Here is a 12,418-nt window from a genome sequence, read left to right on the forward strand (position 1 = left end):
AATGCCCTCGAACACTTCAGCACTCACTAAGTTTTGTTCCTCGTATGTCAGGAGTGATCCAGGACTCTCAGAAGGCAGCAGCAGTTGCACGCTCATTCTCCCTGAGCTGGAGGAATCATGGGGAACAGGGCGGGCCACCAGTACAGGAGCCCATGAGGACTCGCTCAGCCACTACTTCAGGAGCACCGGGTGTGGAGAAGGCCCGGAACAATGTCCGACAGAAGGCCTCTGGTAAGTAAGCTGTGGCTCATATGAGCCACATTTAAAGCAGACATAAAATGAATTGAATACTTGGCTTTATATAAAACATTAGCATTAAAGGCACTGACAGGTGAAGAGAATGGCTCGGATTATCTTGTTATGATTGCATTTTTTAAGATGCATTTAGGCTGCATTTTGATGCGTTAGAAGCAGGAAACGAAGCTGTGTTTTAAATGTGTGTTGTTGTTTTTTTTTTTTAAAGCATTGTTCCATACGCACAGTGTATTATATTCAGCTTTTGTGTGAGTCTCTAACACCATACTGATAACCCTTTGAAGCACAACTTTAGACCGCAGGGTTTATCAGACAGTATTATTGTGTGTGAAAGTCTTCAGACAGGTCCGTGTGTACACTGGCCCAGGTGTCTCTGAAAGCCCTGACACCAAAGACAAAGAGGCCAGCAGATGGCACCTATTGTTTCCCTCGCATGTCACTACCCAGTGTCAACATGTTTCCATGTCAACTGGATTATAGGCATACAGCACAGTCCCCCTGACAGCATGTCAGAGGCCAGCTTTGGACTCTGCAAACACCCCTTATCTGATGAGAAAGTGGCAGGCTAATTATAAGTTGAGCTATAAGGCAGTGGAGTAGTAAGAAGCTACAGTGTCTGGCTTGCTCCTCTTAATTTTGTCTAGACAGAATCTTAATGTGGGGGATAAAACACAGAGATGATCCCTTTTTGTTCCCTGGCCTTCCGCCTCACCAATTACCGCCAATGTTCTGAAATGACGAGCTCATTGAGCGAGGAGCAGACGTAATTGTGCCTGGATGACATCTTAGAAGGGGTGTGTGTGGTGTAGGTATTACTCGTGTTGTGGGGGCCTAAATTTGTTTGTCTACACAGTCTCATTATGGAGACGTGTGTTAGCTATGGAGGCGAAAAGCAAGAGCCCGTAATATAAATCGCACACATTTAAAGGTTCAAGTAAGGTCACTTTTAAGGTTTTGTGTGTGTGTGTGTGTGTGTGTGTGTGTGTGTGTGCGTGAGCGAGCGAGCGAGCGTGCGTGCGTGCGTGCGTGAGCGAGCGAGCGTGCGTGAGCGCGTGTTCTCCATCTATTATGTGTCCCATGCACATGTTTATCCACCTATTATGCTGGTCTGTTTATTTGTGTCTGCGTGCAAGCAAAGATGGACATGAAACACTACTGCTTGAAATTCCCTTCCCTTTCTTTGGCCTAATTGGATTTCTCCCACATTGATCTTCAAAGACCGAGCAGCCCTCCTCCCTACTCCTCAAGAGAAGGCCCACACATCAATTGCATGGCAGTTTTTGATAGTTTCATTAAGAGTGTAATTAATGCTCATTAATATGCATAAATGGGATGCAGTGGCGGGCTGGAGGAGACGATGTATCTCTCTCACTGAAAGGCATAATTAAAGTGTGCTGAAAGCAGAGAATAGAACTGTCCTCTTTCTCTGCTCGCTTTGAGATTAAACCTGAAGTGCTATCCAGGCACAATGGCAATGCCTCAGCATTGACAACTGTCAAAACTTGGTTGCACTTAAGCATGCAAATGCAAACTAATATTGTTCTGAGATCATGTCTTGATAATGAAGGAAGGGGCTCAAAAATTCATTACAGTACTCATTAAGCTTCTACAGCTTCAAGGACCCAGTTGAACCGGCTCTCAGTCTGCCAGAGATGAGATGGTTATCAGGTCTCATAGAATAATACAGAGAGTGAGATCAAATGTTTTCTGCTTGGCATGTACGCGGGTAATTATTTTTATTAATTTTTAATTTTTTACTGCATAGTGTGTGTGCAGCCCTGCAATATACTGGCGACCTGCCCAGGGTGTACTCCGACTCTCACCCTGTAACAGCCGGATACACAGCAGCCATCAAAATTTTCACTACACAAATTTTTATCATCATCATTTGAATCTGCATGGATTTAGGGGAGAGTACTAGTCTATAGATGATTTTATACTGATATACGTTTCAGCTGATAAGGAGCAAAAATCAGTTTGAAAATACTACAGATACTCCACACTGGAAGTCACGTATTGCCATTTACAAATATGTTACTACATGTCAGAAAATGTATCTTTTAATTTAAAATGAATGTCAGCTGTATGTCATTATTATTTAGGAATAAATTAAAAAGCCTCCTCATGATCATCTTAAAAGGGTCACGTGGCTTTTAAATAATCATAATAATAATCAGTTCACTAAATTCAGAACCAAGACATCGCTGATCTTTGTTTTTGCTTTTTGGAGGAAAACTTTAGCATTCATGCTCATTTTCTATATAGTTTCTTTACTTCTGTTGCACATTTAAAACCAGAGATTTTCACAGTAAAATAAAATATAAAATTGACATAGTGCAGAATCAGTGTTTCTTCATTATCTGAGAAAGGTGTATTACCCGTTTGTATTTCATTGTCTTCCAGGCGTTTTGATTTCTTTCCCTCGTGATTTATATTTGGTAGATTTTGTGGTATTGCTGTGCTGATTTGTGTTATGATTTTCTATATTTTTTCTGTATAAAATCTTTAAATCTAAGTTTTGTGACAGTGTCCCTTTATTTTTATTTATTTTTTTGACTGGTTTTAAAATATTTTCTCCCTTAAAGCAGTTTTATTTTAACCTGTGACTCATGTGTGACTATATTTGGATCAAACTCTGGTGCTGCTGGTCTTCAATTGCTCCATTTTCACGATCAGAATTGAATTTATTAGCAGAAGCTTCTTTGCAGCATTTTGTACTTTACTATCATTGAATATTTGCTTCTTTCCTTTACCTTTTTTCTCTTCCCGCTGTCTCTCTTCTTTTTCCTCTTCTTTCTCCTTCCCTGATGGAAGCTAAGCGAAGCCAGTCCATCAGCAACTGTGTTCATCTATACGAGGCTTTGCCCACTACTAAAAGTGTTCCCATGCTGCTCCACACTGTGAGCTCTTTCTTGCCTGGTATCTCTTCTGGTAACTCTGCTTGCTCTCACAGACTCTCAGGTAAAGTATTGTGAGAGCTGCATGTGTTTGCATGTTGCGTGACCTTCGCCCAGCCTTTCCCATTCATATTCAGTCACAGTCTCTCGTATACCACCCTGAACTTTTTATTTAATCCGTGTTTTTCGATGATCTGACTAATGCATTTCTCAAGATTGCCCCGGTGCCTTGTGCTGTCCTTAACAAGTGTATGTATCACTGTTGCATGTTTGCATGCCCTGTTTTTCCTCACCATGTTTCATATGCGTGAAATCTTTGTCTGTACAGTGTCTGCAAGTCATATTCCAGTGTGTTTCCATGATATTTGATCCGTATTGCACCTCTGCCTGACCATGTCTTTGTCTGCCTGACTGTCAGATGTGGAGGAGTGTCAGCTGTCAGAGTGTGGGGGAGAGGAGGAGCTGGGAGGCAGAGACAGTCCTCTGCCGCGTAGCAGCAGCACCTCAGACATCACCCAACAGCTGTCTGAGACCTTACCAGGTATATACAAGCACAAAGCACTTTTTAATCTTCTGTATACACTCACTGAATACTGTATTAGGTACACCCTACAAGTACCAGATGTTTTTCCAATCATCTGCTGTCCAATTTTGCTGAGACTGTTCAAGGCGTAGCCTCAGTTTCCTGCCGCTGTAGCTCATCTCCTTCAAAGTTTCAGTTATTGGCATTCAGAGATGCTCTTCTGCACACCTTGGTTGTAATTAGAGGTTATTTGAGTTATTGTTGCCTTCCTATCCACTTAAAGCAGTTTGGCACTTACTGAGAACTATTGCTCACTGGACAATTTCCTTTTTTAGGCCTATTCAACTATTTTCAGTGGAATTACTCCTCTTTTATTCAGTTTGTGTATTCAGCTGTGATACAAATTAACCCTGCAGTTTCTTTATAAAAGAGAAGTAATCTGTCACTTCAGTTGTCTGTTTATTACACCACCACTATCCAGTGCAATATTAAGGTATTAATCTCATTCGGTTTTTCAAAGCAATACAAAAAAAGCAAATAACAGCTTGTTTTTTATTGTTAAAATTTTAACCTCGTGATAAAAAGGATATGAAAAACAGGCCAAACACCAAATTGAATTTTTCTGTTTAGTCTGATTTTCATAAACAGGAAGTTACTGACTTCTTTGCACTTTATAAGCTTGGAGCAGAAACGGCTGATACGATCGTGCAGCTCGAGTTTACAAATGAGTTTGAACATCATATATTTGCACATACATGTACAAAAACAACCATTTAGAAAAAACAGCTCATCAGTAAGCAAATTAAAGAAAGGTAATATTCATTATTCTTCTTTTCAACTAGATGATGTGAGAGTGGACTTATATAGTGTGAGCACTTTTTATTATTTACATTACAGTCAACTGGAATTTTTAATTTTAGCAGCTAAGTCTGATGTGTTTGATTTTTAAGCATGAATAGTTAAACAGACCTTAAACTGTATGTCAGAGATCTTTGATGTTATCATTGTTTAAGTGATGAGACGGTGGATTTATGAGCCTCAAAGCCACTCCTTTGTTATCATGGTTGTGTGCTTAAGTTTCTTGTCCTGTTGGAAGATGAACCTTCAGCCCAGTCTGAGGTTCAGAGCACTCAGGAGCAAGTTATCATCAAGCATGTCTCTGTAGATTGCTGCATTTATCTTTCCCTCGATCCTGACTAATCCCCCAGTTCCTGCAGCTGAAATGCATCCCAACAACTTGATGCTGCCACCACCATGCTTTACTGTAGGGACGGTGTCCCAGCAACAATGGTTACTGTAAGGTGCTTTATATTTTAAGGTAAAGACCCTACAATAATAACAAGGGGGGAAAAAAATCACATGTCCTCTATGAGCAAGCGTGTTGGCGACAGTGGGGAGGACAGAGGACAGTCTGCCGAGGGGAGGATGGCAGGACAAAGACATGCTGTGGAAGAGAGCCAGAGATTAGTACTAACAAATAAGTGCAGAGAGGTGTACAAACACATAGTGAGTGAAAAAAGTCACTGAGGAAGAAACGCTCAATGCATCGTGGGAGTCCCCCAGCAGTCTACACCTATTGCAGAATAACTAAGGGAGGATTCAGGGTCCCCTGATCCAGCCCTAATTATGTGCTTTGTCAAAAAGGAAAGTTTGAAGCCTAATCTTAAGTACAGATACAGTGTCTGTCTCCTGAATCCAAACTGGAAGCTGGTTCCACAGAAGAGGGGCCTGAAAACTGAAGGCTCTGCCTCCCATTCTACTTTTAAATACTGTAGGAACAACAAGCAAGCCTGTGTGAGAGCGAAGTGCTCTAATCAGATGAGAGACTTTTTGGCAAACTCCAGGTGGGCTGTCATGTGCTTTTTACCTGAGAAGCATCTTCCATCTGGCTACTCTACCATTCAGGCCTGAAGTGCTGCAGAAATGGTTCTTTTAGAAGGTTCTACTCTCTCCAGCAGAACTGGACGCTCTGGAGCTCGATCAGAGTGATAATCGGGTTCTTGGTCACCTTCCTGACGTATGCCTGTGTGCTCTGATTGCTCAGATTGGTCAGGTGACCTGCTTTAAACATATATATTTATTTATTTATTTATAATTAAGATCAGGGCTACAGGGATTAACTGAACATGTTCCAGTTTTTGGTAGGGCCACGTTGGCTTTCAATCAGTGAGACCAAATCAGAACTGTTTGTTGCCTTTCAGTCCAGCAGAGAGAGTACTCGCCTACTTCCTGTGGTTCTGATAGCAGGATGTCTGAGGGCAGGACTGAGAGCAGTGAACCACCTGTGGTGAGAACATTCATCCTCAACCATCGTGTTAGCTTAAAATAAGATTGATCAACGCTTGGTTCATCTGTTTAAATGTTTGTCTTTGTTGTAGATCCTCATCCGACGGACCAGCAGCTCAGCTGAGACAGAGTGCAATACTGAGGGACACGCAAACTACACGAGGCCCAAGCTCAGAGAGAAAAGTTAGAAGTTATAATCACTGTTCTGTTTTAATGTTAAACATAAATTGCTTTTTAAAAATGTGAATTTTCATCAGCATACTCTAAGACTATAGCATATAAATATGTAATTGTGAATTTAATCTTTTCACCTTACCTAGGTGAGAGTGTTAGTAGCGAGACGTCCAATGGCTACCTCAATGAGGCTGAAGTTACCTGGCAGGCGTTTGATGAGGAAGCTGATAATCAGTCCACGCAGTCGGCACACATGGACGTAACGGTTGATCCTCAGAGCCAGGGGAGTCTGCTGCTCAGCCATAATGAAGCTTTAGCAGGTAGAAACTCACAGCATGCCCCTAAATCTTGATGCAAGTGTCTCTATTAAATGTCTCTGTTTAGCTGTGCTTGTTCCAGTTTGTTTGAGCTAACAAATCCAGTCAGAGCACTTGATTTATGTCTGTCTGCAGCCTGCAGCTGGTTCGATACATATACATAATAGTTAGCAACAGAGCTAATATCCTCATTATTATAAAGGAAGCCCTTTGTGACCATTCATCACAGTGATTAAATTATTTGGGAGACTTCAGCAGTTGTGCAGTTTAAACTGGGTTTTGTAACGTTGCTCTTGATTGATAGGTTGATCAATCTTGGGAAGGTTAAAAAACCTAATATTGGCTAGATGACTTCTTTAACCAAGCAATTTAAGATTTTAAATCTGCTCGGTGTTTGAAAAGTGGAAATGTTATGGAAGGAAAAGTAACCTGTGGTCTCTGGTTTGTTTAAGGTATCTACAGATGTTTGACAAATTTAAGGGTGGAAAAAAAGATGCGCTGTTGTAGTATGGAGAAGAACCACCACAGCATCATTTTACTTTTTGCCCCTTGGAGGGATAGAACACATTTGTTTCCAGGAAATATTCCCTCATTTGGTTTTCTGAGGCTGTGCAACACACAGGTGCAAAAACTCATAGGTACTGTCTCATGTGTAATCAGATAGAAAGAGAAGTGGTGACTGTGGATAGGATGTGATTCACATAATTTTCATTCAGTGAGAGCATTGTCATGTTGGAGGAGACCACTCCCATCAGGATAGAGATGTTTCATTGGAGGAGGGGCTTGAATTAGCTGGTTTGTTTGTTTTTTTTTCTTTAATTTGTCACCTGTCAATTTTTTGTAAGGGGGGATTACCACAACATCCCTTCAGTTTTGAGGCTTTTTATTTATTTATTCCCTCCCCCCTCGTGTATGCAGAACTTCTGTGTTTCCCACATTGTGATCACTGCCCCTCTGCTCTGTTCCTCAAACCCAGTTTGATCCATGTCCACTTGTTGTTTTTAGGTCCTGAGTGTGCTCTCCCTACCCACTCCGCATCCCCGTCCTATCACCACAACCACCAAAACCACTACCCCCAGAATCCCCCCGCTTCACCAGCCCTGCTGGTGCACACAGAGTGCCCACGGAATTGCCCCCTGGACGACACCATGCATCAGTCTGTCTTACACATGCCACACCACTTGGGTACTGCTCCCTAGCTGCTACTCATCATGTAGACCACAGTCTTCATCTGCATTTCACTTCTTTGTCTTAAATTCCCCTTGTAGATTTTTCTATTTTCTTTTTGTTTGGTTGGTTTTTTTTGTTACTCTTACTTAAAGTAGTTGCTTTGTCATTATTCTGCACACATAATACAAAATAATTGTTCTTTTGCTCATTTGTTTACAAGAAGAAACAATCTTTTGTCTTTTTTTCTGCAACTAAATTTAAAAACAGTGAAACAGAAAAAACTTTCAGAAGTCATTTGAATCACCTCACATCAGCTACACTATCATCTGTCTTTCCAAGCCTTTCCTCCCTCAGGTTCTCATTGCTCTCCTGCTGCCCACTAGGTGGCACTGTCCTGCCACAATTCACTTGGATGATGCATGTGGTTTCTGCCTGTTTCCCAAAAGTATTTGAGTGTTTTATTCACTTGCATAATGCCTTTGGGGAAAATGCACCAGATAACTTAAGGATTTGGTCAACAGCTGCTCTAACGAAGCATTAGCTTTGAGAGTCAAATCAAATCATTTTACTATAATTGTATAAAGTTGATCTGCATTTGTTGACTGAATCCATTCAGCTAAATAAAATGAAGTCTTTCTTGGTACTGGCAAAGTGTTGCCAAATAATAATTTCTGTAACCCACATCACCCATTACTCTTTCTATGTGACCATGCAGATAGCAGCGAGTTTCTGGCTGATGATGTCAGCATCATTGCTGGTGGGACTCTGACTGGTTGGCATGCTGATTCAGCCTTCGTCCTGTGGAGGAGAATTTTGGGTATCCTGGGAGATGTCAACAATATCCGCTGCCCCAAAATCCATGCCAAGGTCTTCTCCTATCTCTATGAGCTGTGGCACAAGCTGGCCAAGGTACAATAAAGACATAATCAGCTGATGATAAACCAGTAATTCCATATGTTTTGTGTACACGAGCATAAAAAAAAGCCTACATCAAAGTGATGCTTTTAAATCCTCTTTATGTCAAAGAAAAGTAAAATTTCTATAAATAAATATGACATTTTAAATCAGAGATTGTATTCTGTACTTCCCAAAGCAGAGAGTTTGAACCAAACATTAGATATGATGTGTTATTCAATGAAGTGAAATGTGTGCTTACAGATTCGGGACAATCTTGGGATTAGTGTGGACAACCAGTCTTCTCCGCCCCAACCTGCCTTCATCCCACCTCTTCGAATGCTTGCGTCCTGGCTTTTCAGGGTATGAACAATGCAAAGACACAGCAGATGTTCAAAAAACTTTTTATATGTTAGTGTGCACACAAGCTATGGATGAAATACTAAAACCTAAAAATAATTTATAGTCTGATTGCCGGATCCACTGTCATGTCATTAAAAGCAAATATTAAAGCATTTAGAGTGAATTTCTCAATCGGCGCTATTTGGGGGGGGAAAAAAATCTGGGAGGATCTTATAATGCTCAGAAGGCAATATCATTACATTTCCAGGAGCAGCAAAAAGTAATTAATGCAGCCGAATGGTTAGCCTTGGCGGCAACGAACATATTAGTATTATCTAATCAAACTGTTTATGCAAACCAATAAAAGGAAGAATGTTGCCTCAATCTGTGTTATCTCTGTATGAGGGAAAATTTAGTGGTTGGAGTTGGATTTTTTTTTTTAATGGGTGGGGGACAAAATGCATCAGCTTCTCAAGCCTCTGCTGCAGCTTAATAGATTCTAAGTGTCTCCAGCTCCTCATAATAGCACTCCTCCCCTCTTTAGGCCACCATGCTGCCTGCAGAGTACAAGGCTGGCAAACTGCAGGCCTTCAAGCTGATCTGTGAGATGATGACCAGGCACCAGGATGTGCTCCCCAACAGTGATTTCCTGGTGCACCTTTACCACATCATGCACAAGGGCTTCACGAGCGATGACCCGGTAAGGCTCCTGCACAAAAGCTGCCGGTTGTTCCTCTTTCCTCCAGTAGATGGCGCATTGGTCAAATCAATGTGCATCAGCCCTGATTAAAAACTGGAAAGCAATTAAGGCTGTTTGTTTTTGTCAGTTTGCCATTTACCTTTTTTAATGTGGGATTTTTGTCGTGTTCAACTGGTTGTATTTGCTGCAATCTTTGTACTCGTGTCAGAACTAGTCATGTGTTTGGAGTGATGAGTTAGGTTCAAGGGTTTCCTGGCAGGAGTGAGGACACAGTTTATATAGGTTTATGATTGTGACCCTTGTTTTATTAAAAAAAGAAGGTGAGGAGGAACGATACTGTGTTTTGGCATCTTCCACCTCCTTCAGCCACACCCTTCCTAGTATTCAGGTCTGCCATTGCTCCATTGCTTCTGCACAAAGCTGAGTGGTTATGAATGGAGTTCCTCTAAATAAAAAAGTGAAGATGAAAATGTGTGTTTTGCATGCTACTGTGTGTGTGTGTATATAAAGGACTGTAGATTTATATATGCCCTCCTGGCCGGGTTTCTGTTGCGCTTTGGCTGTGTGACAAGCTTATTAGAATGTTTTCCATGTCGTTAAATAATGTTTTGAGCCCCTGCCGCGTATACGTGATTAATTAAGGACTGACGTCTGTCGCGCTCCGTTAGACTGACACGTCGGCCGGGGGCCCGGAGTAGACTGGCCCGCCTGCCTGTGTGTGTGTGTGTGTGTGTGTGTGTGTGTGTGAGTGAAGGAGTGGGAGGGGAGCCTGGGGAACGTAGTGCAGAGTAGCGCAATGAGGGGGGGGCACTCTGAGAGAGCAGGCAGCATTCTCAAGCTTTTGTTGTGGCTCTGTATAATGCGTTGGGGGGCCAGAGCCAGGCTGGCCACTGAAGCATGCTCAAATTGGCCAGAGAAAAGAGTCCTCACGCCACACAATAGAGGACAGCCGCACGCCTGCTTAACATAAGAAAGTGGCTCTTACTCTCCTGCTCCTTCCTCTCTGCCTTCACCCCACCCCCCCAATGCACCTAAAACATTTGCGATTTTGATTTCTTTCAAAGCATACAAATATTTTTAAGCTTCTTTATCTATAAGCTTTTTCTGGAGGCTCCAGTTATAGGACTTATTTTTTAAAATATTTTTTTTCTTTGTGCGTTTAATATTAGACATCTGAAGATGTTTGGTCTTTTTGTTCAACAGCATCTCTCATGTCTTTATAAATGAATGCTGAATGTATAGTCTGCCTGTCAATGGAGTAACACAGTCTGCCTTAAACAGCCATGCTTTATAGACGGCAGGGGGAATCCCAGTGTAAATCCTCACCAATAAAATCAACTAAGCTTGGAGGAAAATGACATTTCCCTTGGAGGGATTCTCCTTCCAACTGACAGAGTGCCAAGGTCAGGGCTATTGTCCTGATAGTCTGTCAGTCTCTGGTCACTGGTCTCACAAAAGCATGACCACCGCACAATGGCAGTAATCTATCTAATAGGTCTGCAATCTGGAGTGCAATAGTCAACAGCATATTTTGCTAAACATAATAAGTGCACACAAAGCTTTAATGCATCTATTCACCTTTTATTCTTTAGGTTAAAGAAAGGGCTCGAAAGCACTAACACATTTGCACAAACACACAGATTTCAGCACCTGTGCAGAGCTGGCTTCTCCTTTTAACTCGGTTCATCTTGTCATTTCCTAAAAGGAGGCTGCTGCATAATTTATATAGTGTCAGATTAAAATGTGAAGGTTGACCCGTAGGCCACCGACACGGCTGTTAAACTGCTCGTGGCTACAACAGCCTGCAGGTAGGTTATTATCCCTTTCTTACAACTTGTGAATGAATTACAATAGGAAATATGTCCCCATGCTAAACTGTACATTTAAATTGGTAAATTTTGGGATTCTGTGCAGAGTGATGTAATGCCAGAATGAACCCCGTCACCCCAGGGGCCAGCAGGTGGAAAGCGTTTGCTTTCGTGAAAATGAGGCCACATAAAAAGGCCTGAGGTGGCTCTATTCAGAGTTACGTTAATGCACCTTTTGTTGATGCAGGGGCTATTCCTACTGCCAACACAGCGCCGCATGCGGTTATTCCCTTTCCACATTTCTCTGTTCTGATTTCTATACACACTTCAAATCAGGTTCCCTCTACTTGCACGTACAATTGAAAGCACTTTGCATTCTACATTTGTGGCTTCCTCTAAAATGCTCATTTCAGGCAATCAAGAAACAGTTTGTTGCCTGCTAATTACCTCTGACTGCACTACACATTATGCTTCAGAGGTCAATTACCAACAAAACGAGGGTAAAATGGGCCCTCAATCCCGAAGCTCTTCCCACCAATTTTCCACATGTGTTGCTGGTGTTGGTTTGACTTCCTACTAGTCTTCTGTGTTTATTCTATTCTTTTGTTCACCTGGATTCCCTGTTTACCAAAGCTCTGGGTGATTAATGTCGCGCATAGATAGTGTGTGTGTGTGTGTGTGTGTGTGTGTGTGTGTGTGTGTGTGTGTGTGTGTGTGTGTGTGTGTGTGTGTGTGTGTGTGTGTGTGTGTGTGTGTGTGTGTGTGTGTGTGTGTGTGTGTGTGTGTGTGTGTGTGTGTGTGTGATTGAGAGAGAGAGAGAGAAATTGTGTTTGTTAAGGTGCCCTTCGGTTCAGCTAGAAACGGGCTGATGTTTGAACTGTCCGATTTACACAAGTTTATGGCCAAGAAGGCAGGTGTTTGGAGCCTGGACCTTGCCTTCATACGCAAATATGCGCATGCATGACTGAGATAAGAGAGACAGCAATCTTTCTGTCTTATTGAGATGCTGCATTCTTTTATTCTTAAACTAATTATATATTTTTTTTCCCAAG

General features: G+C 41.9%; 1 protein-coding gene across 6 annotated transcripts in view; it reads left to right on the forward strand.

Annotated features, from left to right (window-relative positions):
* ralgapa2 (Ral GTPase activating protein catalytic subunit alpha 2) overlaps positions 1 to 12,418 on the forward strand; it is a 106,556-nt gene that overhangs the window by 34,468 nt on the left and 59,670 nt on the right. For 4 of the 6 annotated variants that reach the window (XM_084914973.1, XM_084914970.1, XM_084914971.1 and 1 more), the window contains exons 16-25: positions 52 to 231; positions 3,070 to 3,216; positions 3,571 to 3,693; positions 5,877 to 5,962; positions 6,054 to 6,144; positions 6,282 to 6,455; positions 7,458 to 7,637; positions 8,338 to 8,531; positions 8,781 to 8,879; positions 9,403 to 9,558. In XM_084914973.1, the coding sequence (XP_084771099.1) occupies positions 52 to 231; positions 3,070 to 3,216; positions 3,571 to 3,693; positions 5,877 to 5,962; positions 6,054 to 6,144; positions 6,282 to 6,455; positions 7,458 to 7,637; positions 8,338 to 8,531; positions 8,781 to 8,879; positions 9,403 to 9,558 (1,430 nt within the window). The remainder of the gene's footprint in view (positions 1 to 51; positions 232 to 3,069; positions 3,217 to 3,570; positions 3,694 to 5,876; positions 5,963 to 6,053; positions 6,145 to 6,281; positions 6,456 to 7,457; positions 7,638 to 8,337; positions 8,532 to 8,780; positions 8,880 to 9,402; positions 9,559 to 12,418) is intronic. The other 2 variants (XM_084914972.1, XM_084914974.1) reach the window with 2 other exon arrangements.

The sequence above is a fragment of the Perissodus microlepis genome, chromosome 19, assembly GCF_051167445.1.
Source record: "Perissodus microlepis isolate ML-2025 ecotype Zambia chromosome 19, ASM5116744v1, whole genome shotgun sequence".
In the NCBI taxonomy this organism is placed as follows: domain Eukaryota; kingdom Metazoa; phylum Chordata; class Actinopteri; order Cichliformes; family Cichlidae; genus Perissodus; species Perissodus microlepis.